Here is a 20,112-nt window from a genome sequence, read left to right as displayed (position 1 = left end):
CTGTGTGTTACAACCTGCAGCTAACAATTGTTGGTGGAGCTCCTTCTGCAATTATTAACATGTTGAGTTGAGGGTGCGCCACTTTAAGTGCCCATCGACGCACACCGTGATCACAGGTCGCTGATTGTTTTCTATGACAGCAGGGGGTCTGCTGAAGATCTCCGTGCTTATCATAGCACCTCTGCTATGAAACATGCCTTCAAAGGTGACTGTGATCTTTGCCATACTGTATATAGCAATGCTATGGCATTGCTGTATGTAGCTTAAGTGGACAGATGATCACAGGTTATAGTCCCCTGAAGAGATTATTTAAAAAAAAAAGTGAAAAGTAAGAACAAAAAGTTTTAAAAATATAAAAGTTCACATCATCCCCCTTTTGCACCAATAAAAATAATAAAAATAAAGATAATAAAAAAATACACGTACTGTATGTACTTTCAGAAAAGTATGATCTTTCAAAATCTTAAAAAAAATTAACAAAATCGATAAACACTGTAAAAAATTTCAAGAACTCCCAAATTATATTTTTTTGATTGCTGCGATACCACAAGAAATACTGTAAGAGTAAATCAAAACATCATATCTATCCCAAAATGATATCAATAAAAATGTCGTCTAGCCCCGCAAAAAATAAGCCATAACACAGCTCCATCGACCAAAAAATGAAAACATTAAGGCGGGCTTTGCACGTTGCGACATCGCAAGCCGATGCTGTGATGTCGCACGCGATAGTCCCCGTCCCCGTCGCAGGTATGATATCTTGTGATAGCTGGCGTAGCGAAAATTATCGCTACGCCAGCTTCACATGCACTCACCTGCCCTGCGACCGTCGCTCTGGCCGGCGACCCGCCTCCTTCCTAAGGGAGCGGGTCGTGCTGCGTCATAGCGACGTCACACGGCAGGCGGCCAATAGCGGCGGAGGGGCGGAGATGAGCAGGATGTAAACATCCCGCCCACCTCCTTCCTTCCGTATAGCCGCCGGCGGCAGGTAAGGAGATGTTCCTCGCTCCTGCGGCTTCACACCCAGCGATGTGTGCTGCCGCAGGAACGAGGAACAACATCGGACCTGTCGCGGCACCGGAATTATGAAAATGTCGGTGAATGCAACGATGATACGATAACGACGTTTTTGCGCTCGTTCATCGTATCATCTAGCATTTACACAGTACGATGTCGAAAGTGACGCCGGATGTGCGTCACTTTCGATTTGACCCCACCGACATCGCACGTGCGATGTCGCAACGTGCAAAGCCGCCCTAAGGGTAGTGGAAAATGGCAACACAACCCCCAAAATTTTATTTTGCAAATATCTCATTTTTTTCATCACTAACTTAATAAAAGAAACAGGACATGTTTGGTGCCACCGTATTCGTACTGATGATGAGAATTATATTCTGAGGTAATTTTTATCACAAAATGTACATCAAAAAAACAAAACCAGAATTTTTATTTTTCACAATTTCTCCACATTTGGGATTTTTACCACTTTTTACAGTACGCTATGTTGGAAAATGAATGCTGCCATTCAAAAGTACAACTCGTGCCTCAAAAAACAAGCCCTCGTATGTCTATGTGGACAGAAAAATAAAAAAGTTATGGCTCTGTGAAAAAAGGAGGAAAAAAACAAAAATGCAAAATTAAAAATGGCTGTGTCGCGAAGGGGATTATGATCGTATCTCCTTGAACTATCACGGGCAGTAAATAATGTGGATTCTGATATGTATGGCGTATTTGCAGGAACTGATAGAAATTATACTCCATTGGGAGCTGCTGGAAAGTTTTTGTTTTTTTTTAAATCCAATCAATTTTTATTGTAGGAAGTTACATTACAAAAAGGAGAAATTCAGGTATCATTGGCAATAATACACAAAGAAAACAACGCTGTAACATGTGGTAGTATCACCTTTGATTATGATTCACATTTCCTGTCACACCACCAACAATCATGTCTGATGCAAGTTGCAACTTTTTTAGGTTAATCAATACCCAATACGTATAGAGTCAACCTACCAATTTACTCTTTAATCCTCAAAACGAGGGATCCAAACAACCAGAACCAGAGAGTAAGAAAGGAAGATAAGAAAAGGGAGGGGAGAGGGAGGTGGGGGAGAGGGGGAGAACCATGGATGGTTGCAAGGAGGCAACCAGGGAGGGGGAGGGGGGAGGGAGGGAATTGGATGGCGTTTTGGGGTAGCCCGAGCAGTAACAACAACAGAGATTTAAACACCTTGAATATTGACATGTGGTATGGGTGAACTCCCTGCGTAACACTCTCTTTGACCCTATTTGACCCATTTTTAATTATCAACAGTTTGCCCTGGAGACAGATGCCTGACAGGGGATGCATATACAGAGTTTAACCACGTGTCCCAAATCTGAAGTATTTTGTTTTTGGCGCGGATGGAGTGAGCCAGACAGAACTCGTATTGGCATTGGAGATTAATTCGGTTATATAGTTCAACTAATGTAGGCGTCTTTGGGGATTTCCAGTGCAAACTTATGCAATATCTGGCAGCTACTAGAATGTGAACTAATAAACCCCTGGATTCCCAAGAGAACTCCTCTATACCCACGTTTAGCACTGCCAGACCTGGATTCGGATTAATAGGATTGCCTGTCAGCTCACCCATCAGGCCAAACACCTCCAACCAGAACGAGAAAACCTTGGGACAAGCCCACCAGCAGTGACCAAGAGTACCTCTTTGGAGGCAGCCCTTCCAACAATGTGGCGAATAATTTGGGAGGAACTGTGCTAAGTTGGCTGGGGACCGATACCATCGCAGGTGTACTTTTTTCAGTTGCTCCAGATGATTTATACACTTGGAATATTTTTGGATATTTGCTGATGCCGAGTGCCAGTTTGAAGGTGAGGTAGAAACACTCAACTCCACGTCCCATTTATTCATATAAGGAGATTTTTGCTCTTCGGGGGGGTTATTGAGCTATTTGTATGTCGAGGAGATACCTTTGGATTTAATTATCTTTTTAAATACCAAAGCCTTTGTTGTAGGTAACAGAGGATTCGACTTTGGAGGAAATTTAGAGGCCAGAAAATGACTAATTTGGATGTGTTGATAGAAACAGCCCTTTAAAGAGGGGTGTTCCCGTGCTATTTCATTAAAGGGGTTAACACCCAAATCAGAGTATAGATCCGCCAGCACTGTAATGCCCGATCCCTCCCACCTGGCCAGATTCAAAAAGGGGATTTGAGATTCCAACGACTTGAGGGAAATCTCTGAAAGAGGAATCTGAATCTTATGAATCAAGTCATTTCGCCAGACCTCCAGGGAGGCTGACATGGTGGGAACACACGGGGAGAACCGTGAACGGCTCAAATATTCTGCTTCCATCATTCTTCTGACCGAGCCCTGGCGGGACAGGAAATTTTCAATCTGAGCCCATCTATGTGAATTACCTGGACGCCACCATTCCTTTAGTGATTCAATTAGTAAGGCTTTATAATATGCCGTTATGTTTGGGGTGCCCAATCCCCCTAAGTCATATGGGGGGTATAACACTTTACCTGCCACCCTAGCCCTTTTATTACCCCAGACAAATTTGTTAGTCAACGATTGAAGTTTCATCAGGGTTTTGTGAGAAATTTTGATGGGAAGGCATCTGAGCACATACAATATTTTGGGTAAGAAAACCATTTTAAAGGACTGTATCCTGGCCATCCAGGACAATGATATTTTTTCATACCTTCCCAATTCCTTTTCTAAATTTTAGATCAGAGGTTCCAAATTTTCTTTAATTAACATCTGCGATGGTGTCAGCTTAATACCCAAATAAGGTATCCCCCTGTCGCACCATTTGAATTGAAAGGCCCCCTCCAGCGCACTCCTGGCCTCCACCGGTACATTAAACGGCAGTATCAAAGACTTTGCCGCATTGAGCTTATAATACGACACTTTAGAAAAGTTTGATAATGTGTTCACCACTGCTGGAATCGACACTGCAAGGTTAGAACAGGAAATTATCACATCGTCTGCGTATAAACCAAGTTTATGTTGAAATTCCCCAACTCTTATACCAGAAATGGCTATGTTTTTTCGTATAGCTTCCGCCAGAGGTTCTACCACTAAAGCGGGAGACAATGGACACCCCTGGCGGGTGCCATTACTTATTTGAAATTTAGATGACAGAAACCCCGATGCCAACACTGACGCATTTGGGTAAGAGTAGAGGGCTAGAATGGATGACTTGATTTTCCCCAAGAACCCGAATTTTGTTAGAACTCTCTCCAGGTATCCCCAGTGCACCCTGTCAAAGGCTTTTTCAGCATCAAGAGACAGGAATGCACTGGGTTCACCCGATATCTCCACCAGTCCAATCAAGTCAAGCATCCGTCTGGTGCCATCCTTAGATTGCCTCCCTGTCACAAACCCAACTTGGTCTGGAGCCACTAAGGTCGGGATCACTTTATGAAGTCTATCTGCCACTAGTTTGGCATAAATTTTAACATCACAATTTAGGAGTGAAATGGGCCTAAAATTACCCGGGGTGTCTGCAGGTTTCCCTGGCTTGGGTAGCGTGATAATTATCGCTTCTAAGTTGTCTGGGGAAATTGACCCTTTATTTTGCCAAAAATTGAAGGTTTTTGACATAAAGGGGGACAGAGTGGATGTAAATTGTTTGTAATATTCGTATGGCAGCCCATCGGGGCCCGGGGCAGAGTTAGATTTAGTCATTTTGATGGCACCTAGGATTTCATGTGTAGTAAAGGGAAGATTAAGTTCCTCTAATTGCTCATCTGAGACCCGGGGAAGATCCAGGGTGTCTAGGAAACCCTGTATATCCACTTGAGTCGGCTGTGACGTATTGGAATCATATTTTAGATTATACAGGGCCTCATAGTATTTCGCAAATGCTTCTGCTATTTCAATGAGATGACTAGTGATTGTTCCGTTCGGGTCCCTCAGGAATTCTATTTTAGATTGGATCTCACGTTTTTTCGTCCTTCTTGCCAATAAGGACCCCGCTCTATCCCCCATAGCACAAAATGTCGATCTATTTTTTTTAAGATTATGTTCGTATTTTTGCAGGAGTAGGGATCTTAATTGGAATCTATGGGTTACAATTTCTTTAGTCAAGTTAGGGGATGCTTTGGCTTTATTCAGGGATTCAAGGTGATGAATACGGGTTAATATATATTTAATATCTGCGTCTTTTTTCCGTTTTTGGATGGAGGCTATTTTTATGAGCTGCCCTCTGACTACGGCTTTATGAGCAGCCCACAGGGTCTCGTCAGAAATTTCCCCATTATTATTAAGTTTAAAATATTCTGTTAACACTGACTCTACTTCATCATGTACCTTCTGCCTACCAAGCAAGCTGGTATTCAGTCTCCACCTAGGGGAATTTTGAACATTAAAGCTACCCTGAACAGACAAAGAGATCGGCGCATGATCTGTCCAAGTAATTAAACCAATATCAGCTGCCACACAATTACTTATAGATTTGCTGTCGACCAAAAAAAAATCAATTCTACTGTATGAGCGATGCCTGGAAGAGAAGAATGTATAGTCTCTTTCTGATGCGTGCAAATATCTCCAGATGTCATGAAAATGGAATTCATTGATGAGATGCTTAAGTTCCTTAGCATGTGGGATGCTGGTGTTGGAGCAATCCATGGAGTGTATTACAGGTATATTAAAGTCTCCACAGATGATTTCCGCCCCTGTGGCAGTATCTTTGAATGCTTGGAAAAATTTCCTAGCAAAGGTCAATTGTGATGAATTTGGGGAGTAGACCGTTGCCAAGGTATAAGGGACGCTGTTGATATAACAAGACAAAATAATATATCTTCCATCCGCTCCATAACTGACATTTATCAATTTAAAGGCCACTGAGTTCTTTATTAAAATGGCCACTCCTCCTCTTTTTTTTGATAACAGAAAGCACAAGAGAGAGGTGTTTAATGCCGCGCCAATGGATCACTTCAGAAGATGTTCAGATCAGTGTCACTTTATTGTCATTCAGGTCGACGCGTTTCTGGAGCATCTGCCCCCTTCATCAGGACCACCAGGAATAGAAATAACATCCAATCTGTCTAGGTTAAACAGTACATACAATATATAGACATAGTGACGTCATAGGAACATCCCTCAAAAAGAAAAAAAACGAGCGGGAAAGGATGCCACGTTGCAAGTTGTGACGTCCTAAATACCCTTGACATACAAGTACACAAAATCACCTGTGTAAAACATATATTAGTTGATAATTGACACATATTTCCTTATAAAAAGGACAAAACTATTTTTTATTTATACAAAAAGAAAAAAAAGAGAACCCTGGTCTTCTCCGATTATGGGATTTGTCGGCTGGAGTGCAGCGGTGGTACAATTTGCTGTCTTGTTTCTCTTCTTTGCTCTGGTTTTGGGACTATTCCGACTGGGTTATTATATTTCCTTGGTGTTTTCCCTGTTTTCTTATGCACTTCTAAAAGAAAAAACAGAGAACCTAGATCGTGTGTAAAAACATTTGCTTCTATATATAATATATATCCATTGGCGCGGCATTAAACACCTCTCTCTTGTGCTTTCTGTTATCTACCGGTTTTTGGTGGCTGCAGCCCTGGATCTTTTGATATATGCGATTATAGTAGTTGTGGCTTCTCACAACTACAATTGGTGAGTAGGTTTACTCCCCCCTCCCCACCCCTTACATATTGGGGTAAGACCCTATTGCGCTTGTTTTTTCCACAGCTGTTTTCCCTCTTTTTTTTGAGTCATTAGCAAAAAAGGTGTGTTGGAAGCTTGGATGAAGTAGCCGTTTATTATCTGTGGAAAGAAGGTGGGTCTCCTGAATGCACGCTATATCACAGTTAGATGCCTTCACCTCTCTCCACATCATTGACCTTTTTGCTGGGGAGTTGAGTCCGTTCACATTAATAGACAATATCTTAATTCTCATATTGGAGCCGCAGGGGGGTTTGAATTCCTAGGAACGCCATCAGGGTTGAGAGGGGCTAGACCAGCAAGGAATTGAGAGAAATTTCCAGAAAAAATTAAGGAACATTTGTGAGAAGAGGAACAAAAACAAAAAAATTCCAACAACACCAGTTTGCCCCGAGTAGGGTGCCCGGTGTATAACCGCTCGCCATAGGCGAGAACATCAGGGGGGCTACGTGACATCCCGTGTCACAGGAGCAGGGACAGCAGGTGCCATAAGCAGGAAGGAGTCCCAGCTAAGCTACTGACCATTCAGGGTTAATCCTGTCTGGAGGGCCTCTATGATTCTCCTGCCCACCAGGGTTTGGTGAGTGGGCTATTCCCCAGTCATCCAGCAATTTGCCCAGCTGAGAAGGAGTATGACATATGTGAGTGCCTCCATCTTTGAAAATTATCATGTTCACCGGAAAACCCCACTTGTACTTGATGTCTTGATCTCTAAGGAGTTTAGAAAGGTGGGCAAATTCTCTTCTTTTATTAAGAGTTGCAGCAGAAAGATCTGGGAAGATTTTTAGTCCCATGAAAGTGTCTGGCAGGGCTGGATTTCCCCTCAGTGTGTGCAGCACAGCTTCTTTTGTTTTATAGAAATGAAGTCTAGCCAGGACATCTTTAGGCAGAGCTGGATCTATGCCTTTGGCTTTAGGGACTCTATGAATCCTGTCCACTATCAGGTCTCTGGTGTCCCATCCAGGGAGTATAAGCTGCAGAAACTTGTGGAAGTATTCCTGGAGGTCTTTATCTGCTACTGATGAGGGAATCCCTCTGATTTTTAGATTATTTCTTCGGGATCTGTCCTCTATATCACTGATTTTAAGTTTTAGTGCCTCCACCTCCTTTTCCAAAGCTGTGTTAGCATCTATCAGATTGTTATGTGATGTTGCAAATTCAGCCATTTTAGTTTCTACATGCTCTGTGCGATCACCTAGAGACCTGATCTCTTCCTTCAGCTCTCTTACTATTTCTCTGAGATCAGCCTGCAAGGAAGCCCTCAGCGTTTTCAGCAGAGCTTGCATTGTTTCCTCTGTCAGAGGAATGGCTGTGCAGCCCCTCAAGCAGCCTGTATCTCCTTGTGAGGAGTGGGAAGAAGCTGAGTGGGAAGCCATCTTGCTTGGTGAGGAGAGATCCCTATCCAGGGGGAAGAAGTCTGTCAGTTTGGCTGGAGTGCCAGTTTTTTTAGGTCTCCCCTTAGGGGTGCTTCACACACAGCGAGCTCACTGCCGAGATCGCTGCTGAGTCACGCTTTTTGTGACGCAGCAGTGACCTCATTAGCGATCTTGCTGTGTGCGACACTGAGCAGCGATCTGGCCCCTGCTGTGAGATCGCTGCTCGTTACACACAGTGCTGGTTCATTTTCTTCAAAGCCGCTCTCCTGCTGTGACACACAGATCGCTGTGTGTGACAGCAAGAGAGCGACAAATGAAGCGAGCAGGGAGCAGGAGCCGGCGTCTGACAGCTGAGGTAAGCTGTATCCAAGATAAACATCGGGTAACCAAGGTGGTTACCCGATATTTACCTTAGTTACCAGCCTCTGCAGCTCTCACGCTGCCTGTGCTGCCGGCTCCGGCTCTCTGCACATGTAGCTGCTGTACACATCGGGTTAATTAACCCGATGTGTACAGCAGCTAGGAGAGCAAGGAGCCAGCGCTAAGCAGTGTGCGCGGCTCCCTGCTCTCTGCACATGTAGCTGCATTACACATCGGGTTAATTAACCCGATGTGTACTGTAGCTAGGAGAGCAAGGAGCCAGCGCTCAGTGTGCGCGGCTCCCTGCTCCCTGCTCACACTGGTAACTAAGGTAAACATCGGGTAACCATACCCGATGTTTACCTTAGTTACCAGTCTCCGCAGCTTCCAGACGGCGGCTCCGTGCAAGCGCAGCGTCGCTTGCACGTCGCTGCTGGCTGGGGGCTGTTCACTGGTCGCTGGTGAGATCTGCCTGTTTGACAGCTCACCAGCGACCATGTAGCGATGCAGCAGCGATCCTGACCAGGTCAGATCGCTGGTCGGATCGCTGCTGCATCGCTAAGTGTGAAGGTACCCTTAGGCATAGCTGGGGGCTGGGGTTACTCACACTTCCTGTAGCTGGTAATCCTGTTATCTGTGAGCTGATAAGAGCCGGTTTATCCTGCTGTCAGCACAGAGCTCTCATTCAAGCAGCCGTCGCCATAAGCGTGCAGGCCACGCCCCCTGCTGGAAAGTTTTGACGACACCACTTGACAGTAGGTGGTTCACCCTGGCAATACTTATTGTTTTCCAATCATTAAAGTCTTCTAGTTAATTAAACTTTGGGACGCATGGTTTTGCCACATTGGAGTAAATTCTGTACAATTTCTACACCACGTCATTGTTTTTTCTTGTCCAATGTATCAAGTAGAAGTGCTCGTATAGACAACCAAATTGTACCAAATCCCAGCTGCCTCGACTCTACCGATACTGATAGGTTTGAACATTTTGTGTAGTTCTGTAGCATACTGTTCCTCCTGATACACCCATCAGTTACACAGGTCTGCAAGGGTAAAATTGTTTTTAAAATAAGAGGTAATTTTTATATACTTTTGATTTTTGAACTCTGTAAAAATACCGGAAAAAAAATCTGTCATATATACAATTATTTCACAAACACTGACTCCAGGGGCATTTTCTTGCACCATACTTTGAACACTTTGCGTGGCCTTTGGTGGACAATTTTGGTGTCATTAGAAATTAATGGATGCTGTGCTGGAATTGGCTTCTGTGGGCAGAGAAGATTTTTTTTAACCCAGCTTCCGAAAAGTGTAGTGATACGCATAGCATATCTTTCATTTTACCTCAGCAGTATAAGGGTATGTGCCCACAATCAGGACTCGCTGCGTTCTGGACGCGGTGGATCCTGACCTGTGGGGCTGCGAGTCTCCTCCGCAAGAGAACACAGGAGACCGCAGCTGCTCATACCCACGATCAGGATTCACTGCGCTTTGGTCTGTCGCTTGTGTTCTCCCTACGGTGGACGCATGCGAATCTGCAGCAAACAATTGACATGCTGCGGTCTGGAAAGACGCACCGCTGGTTACTGTTTGCTGCGGAAAAAACAAGCACAGTGGGCACGGGATTACTAGAAATCCCATCCAATATGCTTGTACTGTAGAACGCAGCGTTTTGGAGGCAGTTGAAGTAAAAGGCTGCAAACACTGATCGTCGGTATGCACCCTAAGGCCTGCGACACACATCCATGCCTCCGGTACGTGTGTGCCTTTTTTTTCATGTACCGGAGACACGGGCCCACGTGTTCCTATGTATTGTTATTGTTTTGGACACACGTAAGTATTGAGGAACGGAACATGTGTCTGTTCCGTACTTACGTGTGTCCGTTTTTTAAAAACGCTGACATGTCCATGTTGCTCCGGCAGCACGGGTGTCACACGGCCCGCACCCGTACCACACGGATGTAGTGTGGATGCGGGCCCGTGTGACACGCGCCGGAGAAAGACACGTGTCAGTGTAAAAATAATACAAACATATATTCACCTCCACCATACCTGCAGTCTCTGCCGCGGCTGTCCCCTGCATCCGTCCGCCAGTGAATTTGAACAACACTTCTCATTCACTGGGGGCGGGAAGCAGCTTCAGCGGGGCGTGGCCAGTGCCGGACGCTGTCATTCAGCACCACAGACAGCGCCGGATGATGCAGGTAGGCGGGACTTTCCGTTCTCCTTGTGTTAATACGTATAACACACGGAGAACACGTACGTGCCACAAAAACGGCACACGGGGAACAAACCACCCCTTTAACACGTACGTGACAAAAACGATTGGAACCATCTTTCCAACCTGGACTCAAGAACATAGCTATGGAAAGTTTAGTTGATCCAGCTAACGTTCTCTTGCAAACACTTCACAATAAGCTTGAACTGATAAAGCAGTTTGTGAAGGCTCTACCGAAAGAAGGAGAGACTTTTAAGTACCAGTAGGTCACGTTTCAGGGATTGCCTGAAGCAAAACTGAAGGAAGGCAATTTTTTGGTGTCTTTCCATTTAGTAACTCATGAAGGATGATATGTTTAAAATAAAAATTAAAGCTGTTGAGAAAAAGGCATGTGATTCTTTAGCCCCTTCACCCCCGGGTAATTTTCTGCTTTTCCCTGGGGGGGGGGGGTTCGCTAGCCTTTTTCCGAGAGCCATAACTCTTTTATTTTTTCTGTCAATGTTGCCATATGAGGGCTTGATTTTTATGGGACGAGTTCTACTTTTAAGTGGAACCATAAGTTTTACCATACAGTGTACTGGAAAACGGCAAAAAAATTCCAAGTGCAAAAAAAAATTGCAAAAAAAGTGAGATTGCATGATTGTTTTTGAGATATTTTATTTACTGTGTTCTCTATATGGTAAAACTGATGTGTCGGTGTGATGCCTCAGGTCAGTACAAGTTTGTAGATACTAAACATGTATAGATTTACTTTTATCTAAGGGGTTAAAAAAAATTCAGAAGTTTGCCCCCCAAAAAAGTTGCACTTTTTGCGCCATAACATTCTCATTTTTCAGGATCTATGGCTCAGTGATGGCTTATTTTTTGTGTCTTGAGCTGACGTATTTAACCCTTATTGACCATTATTGCGAAGATGCTACGTTTCAATCGCCTATTATCGCATTTTGCGCGAAATTTGCGGCAACCAAAAAGCGTAATTTTGGCGTTTGGTATTTTTTTGTTGCTACGCCGCTTACCGATCAGATTAATTAATTTTATATTTTGATTGGACATTTCTGAACGTAGCGATACCAAATATATGTATATTTTTTAAAAAAATGAACCCTTTAATTTTCAATGGGGGTGATTTGAACTTTTAGTTTTTTTGTTTTTTTTTCATTTTGTAAAACTTTTTATTTATTTTACTAGGCCCCATAGGAGACTATAACGATCAGCAGTCTGATCACTCATTCTTTCTTGTAGATTTTGTGCTATGATCTGCACAAAAGCTGCTCTCCTCTTACAGATGGCACTCTGCCGGCTGGAAGTGGAACTGACTCATGATAGCTACAGGAGTCATCGAATGACCCTGTGCTACCATGGCAACTATCGGATCCATGAGATCACATCACGTGACTTCCGATGGAGCCGGTAAAGTGAATGCTTAACGCGGCCCTCTGTTACATCGCATGACTGGGAAGTGAATCCACTCGTGCCTGATAGCCACACATGTCAGTCGTTCAAATCAGCTGACATGTGCAGCGATTGCTGCCGGCGGCAGCAGGCAGAGGTTAACCTGACACGATCCATGACGTACCCAGCACGTCATGTGTCGTGAAGAGGTTAAAGAAGTTGTGAAGAAATTTCTAGGTAACAACAAAGATCCAAAATGTAAGTTTATTATGGAGAACATCCTGCCTTGGATTGGCTGATGAATTTGAAGTTACATTTTTACATTTCCATTTGGACTACTTTCTTGAAAACCTTGGTGCTGTTCGCGAAGAGCAAGGAAAAAGATTTCATTAGGATATCAATAGAGCGATGACATCAAGGTAGATGGAACATGAACTTGATGGAAAACAATGCTGGATGCTTCACAGAGAAGCTCCACATGTTTTCTATAAGCGAAAAGGTATCAAGAGAGGCTTTGGAGAGCATAGGAAAAGGCCAAAAAATTAATTTCCAACAAAGTTGCACAATGAATTTTCAATAAATGTTTATATATAATATTGTGCACAGTTTTGGCTACCATAAAGATTTTACTTGTGCGTAATTTGTACGTAATTTCAGACATAATCTTTAGCAATAGAAGTTTTGGAAATCTGGGCAGAAGGAAACAGGACTCAGTAATGGGCTTATGAAATTATTTCAAATCCAAAGTTTTGTATACTTGTGTTATACAGTAGAAGCCTGCATAGATAATCATGATGACTCAGGATTTACAATAGTTAAACAGCAGGATAACATGAAATATATAATTATATAAGCTATAAAGCTCAATTATTTATATAAGCAGATCATAGACCTGAAACAATTGTTGGACTATAGCCTTATTGGTCAACAGGTACTATATTTCAACCAACACCCTATATATATTAACGTTCAACTTGACATGGAGAGTAGAACACGCCTAAAGACCAGAAGAATTGGAAAATTGAATTCAAACCTCTAGATCTTTATCAAGAAGTCAAGAAACCCCCCCATACACATTAAGTGGTTTACTACTTCTATCGGGTTCATCCAAGTTTTATCTAATGTGAATGGGGTGAATGTCTTTACATCTGGACATCTAAGGAGCTGAAATGTTTAACTGGGGGGTAGATAGTACAAAAGAAAATCCAGGACTATGTTGTGGTTTTGTGGAGTGACCTTTATTATGTTTTCCAAGGAGCAAGAGGCAGTATGGCATAGGGCTAGAATAGAGAATCTCTAAATTCTTACAATGGCAGAACAGCTCTATTTCCAAGTTAAAATTGTGACACACAAATCCAACTTTTAGCGTCTTTCAAACAGCAACGGTTTCCAATATAGACTGGCTAATATTTAAGGTGGCTTCCTGAACCACAATCATACCCATTCTCTGTGAAACCGCACCAGTCTTTGATGGAAGCCTTGCCTGGTTTTAGAGACCTTCAGGGTTCTCTTTTTACCAATGGGCTGTAAGTATTGTACATATTGCCAACCCCACCAAAGCCCATGATTGCTTGTAGTGGTCATGAGAAACCAGCAACGTACTGCATATTTTATAACATGGAATTATTTATGACGTTACATCAGATCATCTTACCATTCAGGTCCCTACAATATCGGATCCTCTCAGATCTTCTATATAAGAGAATTCTCCTGATTGACCCGTCAAGGATGGATAGGGACAGGGACAAGATGGCGGAGAGGATATTACACCTCACCCTAGAGATCCTCTACCGGCTTACTGGAGAGGTGAGAGATTCTGATGACGTCACATTACATCATTCTTATCTATGGGAATAACAGACGGACAGAACTGGAGAGGTGAGGACTCTGGAAATGTCTGTAGTGAGATTTCTTACTGTGTCTCTCCATAACCAGGATTACACAGTAGTGAAGAAGACCTCTAGTGAGCACTGCCAGGCCCCTGTGTCTGAGGGATGGGGAAGATCCTTGAACCCAATCACAGGGCCTCCACCTCACCCCGCGATACATGAGGACATCAATGACCAGAAGATCCTAGAACTCACCTACAAGATGATTGAGCTGCTGACTGGAGAGGTGACACTGCTGGGAATGCTGGGACATTATACAGTAACTCTATGAAGGGATCAGGTGATGACTGTATCATTGTATGTGTCAGGTTCCTATGAGATGTCAAGATGTCACCATCTATTTCTCCATGGAGGAGTGGGAGTATTTAGAAGGACACAAAGATCTGTACAAGGACGTCATGATGGAGGTTCCCCAGGCCCTCACATCACCAGGTAATAGACAGAACTAAATACACACGGCATATTATTATCTGTATGTAAAGAATGAACTCAATCCCTGTATGTGTTTCCTGCAGTTCTATCCAGTGAGAGGACAACAGCAGAGAGATGTCCCCGTCCTCTTCTTCCACAAGACTGTTCAGATGAAAATATCAATGTTGCTCAGGATCATCAGGTAGGTCGAGAGAAGGTGTCACTACATTTTCCTTATGATGTGTAGAAGGCTGTGAAGGTCTTGTGTTCAGTCTTGTTTTATCTACTAGTATTATATACTGAATTGCAAATTTATTAGCGACACCAGTACTTTATTGATCAGGGCTCTTTTGTTTTGAAATTAAATCCGTGACTAGAGTTCATAAAAAAAATTGTAGAATGTTTTTACTGCGTTTATGTCAGTACTCTTTCTCAGCCAGGCTAAGGCAGTGCAAATTTCTTCAGCTAGCACTAAAATGCCAGCATCCTGGAAACCTCTTAGGCCTAAGCCACACGGCGAGAAAAATGGTGCGAGTGGAGTGCAATAAAAAAATCGCATTCCACTCGGACCAATATTAGCCTGTGTGTCAGCGCACATGAGCGATTATTTTCTCAGCCCTAACCGGACCGAGAAAACAATCGCAGCATGCTGCGATTGTAATGCGAAACTCTTTCTCTCGCACCAATTCTAGTGAATGGGGCGAGAGAAAAATCGCACTGCACTTGCGGTACACCGGTGTACTGCTAGTGCAGTGCGAGAATGGCAATAGCCGGCTACAGAGGAGAGAGGGAAAGAAATCCATCCTGAGTGCCGGCCCGCCCCCCGCAGCTGAGGTCTGCTCGCACGAACGGACCTCAGTAGCAAGGACACAAGCATGACACTCGGCTCTGCTGTACTGCCAGCGTGAGCCGAGTGTCATGCAAGGGGATCGCAGTAGTCCCCGTGTGGCCCCAGCCTAACAATTAAGTACCACGTGAGGTAGAATTGTGTTTAGAGCATATCAATACCTCCATCTAACTTGCAGGATCTTAGAGCTATCCTGTCACCAGTTTTTCTGCAAATGATTTCAACTCCTAGTGAAATTGTGACGTTAGGAATTGCTACGTTTCTGAAAGCCAAAGAAGATCCAACGTGCTAAAAGATGGGTGTCCCTAAAAGACCTTCAGCTATTTGATAACTAATGCTGCTGTCTTGTTATTTTTGGTTATGATGTTAAAGTACAAATATTTATCTTTTCATTCTAAATCATTTCTAATGACTTCTTCTTTCTGTGACTTTTACAATCTTTGTTCCAGGGTAAAGCTCTGACCCATATTTATACTACGGAGACTACTAATGCTACAGGTGATGAGTGGTGTAAAGTGGAGATATGTACAGACGGCTATCCAGGTGAGTACTGACCTCTAAATGCAGAGAAGTCACAGATTCTAGTCATTTTACATATTTTTTACGTGGATTTTTACAGGTACAAAAACATCCACAATTTTAATTAATTGTCATGGGTGTGTAGGGGTAACTGGAGCAGAGACCTCTAAACTGGTCCTCAGACTACGAACCCTGCACTGTTTCTTGTCCCAGAGGTAGGCTTGATGGTAGCCAGGTCTGGACTGCCAGCATGACCCTAACTCCTGTCCGAACCCTGAACTAATACCCCCTCTCCCCCACCCCAAGAGAGGGTCAGTACTGGAGAAACAAATACCACAGACAGGGGAAAAATCAAAACATGTGCACACTGCAATCAGACACAGGGGAGAGACAATACAAACCCAGGATAAAATAAACTACAGGGAGAAAATAAATTAACAATAGGAATATTTCCACACCACAGATCACCAGGCTCTGGATCACTACAATGGGACCGGTATTCGCTGCAGCAAAGCTGAACTACTATCGGCACTGAATAGCAGGTTCCAGGATCTTGTATAGGAAGGAGAAAGATGAGATTGGTAATTAGCAACCTGAGCTCCTAGCAGAGTTCCCCAGGTCAGCAGAAATTAACTCCTGCATGACTGAGGAACAGTGCACATGAAACAGCCAATGCCCAGCTCTGACTGAACAATTAGGAGACATCCAGTTGCTTGTCAGACTCTTCGGTATGTCATTTATTTTGTCCTATTTGTTGTTTGCTTCACAATAAAAAGAAAACCAAATGTTCACAGTTATAGGTATGTTCTTTACATGAATCTATGCAAACTCTCAAAAAACCTGTGAAAATCCAGGTTGTGCAGTAGTAAAACACGAAAAATACAAAGGGAATAAATAGTTTTGCAAATCATTGTATCCAGTACAAAAAAAACCCAAAACGTTTTGTGCGACTAGCTGTTGCATGTATATTTTGAAGCTGAAATTTGACTGAAATAGAGCAACCCAAAATCCCACAGAGATTTGACAACAGTCCTATCATTTTGTCACATGCAACATCACGATCTTCATGTTGTGCTACACTTGTTACCGCATACCGTGAGCCATTGTGAGAGCTGGAAAACTGTAGGAAGACAAGGCATTTAAACTTTGACATTTTGGTGAATCAATTCACAATCAATTAACTGTACAATCAGATGAACCTTGTAAATTTGTTATGAAATAAGAAACAAGCTGAGAAATCACACACCCAAAAATCTAAACCATGAGATAAGACATCTGTGTTCACATTCTTGTCTGCAAGAAAAAAAATGTGCAAGAACAACATGGACCTATAACCTTGTTGAAGATTCAAGTGATGGGCTGATATCTGTATAGATAGTCAATGGATGCGGAGTCCCATCCTCATTTTTCAAAATCAAGTTTGATAACAAATTGATATTGGTTACCAATACATTAATTCTTCTCATTGGAGGAAAAAGCTTTGGAGAAATATTCACGGATTAAAGGTTTTCTTTAAATATTTCCTTGTGACAATACCCAGGGGCGGACTGGCCCACCAGGAGGTCGGGAGAACCCCCGGTGGGCCCCTGCTATTGATGGCCACGCCCCCTGGGCCCCTATCGATATATGTGAGAGTCCCCCCCCCCCGGCCGGTAATTTCACTAATCATATCGGCACATTGCCGATATGATTAGTGACAATCCCATTCCCTCTGCAGCGGCAAGCAGGGAGAAGCGATCTCCCTGCTCTGCCTGCTGTCACTGTCAGTGCCGCGTGGCTCTGACTCATCTGCGCAGCGACACTGCAGGAGGAGGCAGTCTCAGAGGGATGACTGCTTCCTTCCTGTGCAGGTGCTGGCAGCATCGCGCTGCGGAGGACGGACCCAGCGTCGCCCCAGGCCAGGCTGCAGGAGCAGCAGCGCGTGAGTATAGAAGTCGGGGGCCCGGGGGGGGGTGGGGGGTGCGGGGGCCCAGGGGGGCAAGCAGGGGCCCCGGGGGGGGTGCAGGGGCGTGTGGGGGGCCCGGGGGGGGTTGTGCAGAGGCCCCGGGGAGTGAGCAAGGGCCCCGGGGGTATGTGCGGGGGGGCTCTTCTTCTTACCAGTCACCTGCCTGTATCTTCTGCAGCCACCGGCGTGTTCCTCATCAGTGTGTGCATGCCGGGCACACTAGCAGGAGCAGGAGGCAGCGCGCTGTGCTGTTCCGGCCCTGCTGTGTGCCCGACATACACACAGTGCAGAGGAGCGCTGGTGCCGGTGACCGCAGCTTCTTCCTATTCAAATGTATTTGCGTCTTTCAGACGTAAATACATTTGAACAGCGCGCCGGGACTGGGCCCCGCCCCCGACGTGCAGCAACGTGATGAGATCAGCACATTGCTGACGTCATCACAGTGCTGCGGGCGCCACACTGGATTCATCAGGAAGCGAGCGCTCCATGGAGGAGCCGAAGAAACAGGTGTAATTAATGGAGATGTGTGGGGAGGGGCTGAGGACACATAACGGGGAACATTTGTGAAGGAGACACAGCTTTGTGACAGGCAGAGGAGGAGCACTGTATTCCGAGGGAGGGGGAGGCAGGAGTGTGTAGTGATGGGGTAGTGTAATTTGTGTCTGCAGGGGGTGATGTGGGGTGCAATGTATTATGTCTGGGGAGGGGGTAATGGAGGGTGCATTGTATTGTATGTGGGGGTGGGGTAATGGAGGGTGCACTGTATTGTGTGTGTGTGTAGGGAGTGATGGGGGGCTGCATTGTGTGTGTGTGTAGGGTGTGATGGGGGGTGCATTGTATTGTGTGTGTGTGTGTGTGTGTAGGGGGTGATGCATTGTGTGTGTGTGTGTGTGTGTGTGTAGGGTGTGATGGGGGATGCATTGTATTGTGTGTGTGTGTGTGTGTGTGTGTGTGTATGTAGGGGGTGATGGAGGGGTGCATTGTGTGTGTAGGGGGTTATGGGGGTGCATTGTGTGTGTGTGTGTGTGTAGGGGGTGATGGGGGGGTGCATTGTGTGTGTGTGTGTGTGTGTTTGGAGGGGGTGATGGGGGGTGCATTGTATTGTGTGTAGGGAGATGGTAATGGGGGGTGCATGGTATTGTGTGTGTGTGTGTGTGTGTGTGTGTAGTGGGTGATGGGGGGATGTATTGTGTGTGTGTGTGTAGGGGGTGATGCATTGTATTGTTTGTGTGTGTGTGTGTGTGTGTGTGTGTGTGTAGTGGGTGATGGGGGATGTATTGTATTGTGTGTGTGTGTGTAGGGGGCGATGCATTGTATTGTGTGTGTGTATGTAGGGGGTGATGGAGAGGTGCATTGTGTGTGTGTAGGGTGTGATGGGGGATGAATTGTATTGTGTGTGTGTAGTGTGTGATGGGGGGGTGCATTGTGTGTGTGTGGGTGTGTGTAGGGAGTAATGGGGATGCATTGTGTGTATATGGGTAATGGGGGTGCATTGTATTGTGGGTGTGTGTGTAGGGTGTGATGGGGGGTGCATTGTATTTGTGTGTGTAGCGGGTGATGGGGGGGATGTATTGTGGGGGGGGTAATGGAGCGTGTATTGTGTGTGTGTGTATGGGTAATGGGGGTGCATTGTAGTGTGTGTTTGTGTGTAGGAGGTGATGGAGGGTGCATTGTATTGTGTGTGTGTGTGTGTGTGTGTGTTTGGAGGGGGTGCATTGTATTGTGTGCGTGGGGAGATGGTAATGGGGGTGCATTGTATTTGTGTGTGTGTGTGTGTGTGTAGGGTGTGATGGGGGATGCATTGTATTTGTGTGTGTGTGTGTATATATATGTATATGTAGTGGGTGATGGGGGATGTATTGTGTGTGTGTGTGTGTGTAGGGGGTGATGCATTGTATTGTGTGTGTGTGTGTGTGTGTGTGTGTAGGGGCTGATGGGGGGGTGCATTGTGTGTGTGTGTAGGTGGTGATGGGGGGTGCATTGTGTGTGTGTAGGGGGCGATGGGGGATGCATTGTGTGTGTGTGTGGGGGGGGTGATGGGGGATGCATTGTGTGTGTGTGTGTGTGTGTGGGGTGATGCGGGGTGCATTGTGTGTGTGTAGGGGCTGATGGACGGTGCATTGTGTGTGTGTGTGTGTGGGGAGTAGTGGGGGTGCATTGTATTGTGGGTGTGTGTGTGTAGGGGATGATGGGGGGTGCATTGTATATGTGTGTGTGTGTAGCGGGTGATGGGGGGGTGTATTGTGTGTGTGGGGGGGTAATGGAGCGTGTATTGTGTGTATGTGTGTGAGGGTAATGGGGGTGCATTGTGTGTGCGTAGGGGGTGATGGGGGGTGCATTGTATTGTGTGTGTGTGTGTGTGGGGGGTGATGGGGGGGTGCATTGTATTGTGTGTGTGTGTGTGTGTGTGTGTTTGGAGAGAGTGATGGGGGGGTGCATTGTATTGTGTGCGTGGGGAGATGGTAATGGGGGTGCA

At 44.9% G+C, this 20,112-nt stretch overlaps 1 protein-coding gene across 1 annotated transcript in view; it reads left to right on the top strand.

Annotated features, from left to right (window-relative positions):
• Window positions 1-20,112, top strand: part of LOC142312826 (uncharacterized) — a 240,548-nt gene that overhangs the window by 106,633 nt on the left and 113,803 nt on the right. The window contains 7 exon segments of the mRNA XM_075351811.1: window positions 12,683-12,738; window positions 13,687-13,709; window positions 13,711-13,831; window positions 13,961-14,140; window positions 14,223-14,346; window positions 14,430-14,527; window positions 15,622-15,715. Coding sequence (XP_075207926.1) covers window positions 12,683-12,738; window positions 13,687-13,709; window positions 13,711-13,831; window positions 13,961-14,140; window positions 14,223-14,346; window positions 14,430-14,527; window positions 15,622-15,715 — 696 coding nt within the window.

This window comes from Anomaloglossus baeobatrachus, chromosome 5, assembly GCF_048569485.1.
Source record: "Anomaloglossus baeobatrachus isolate aAnoBae1 chromosome 5, aAnoBae1.hap1, whole genome shotgun sequence".
Taxonomy (NCBI): domain Eukaryota; kingdom Metazoa; phylum Chordata; class Amphibia; order Anura; family Aromobatidae; genus Anomaloglossus; species Anomaloglossus baeobatrachus.
The sequence above is the reverse complement of the archived record's forward strand: the minus strand, read 5'-3'. Positions and strand labels throughout refer to the sequence as shown.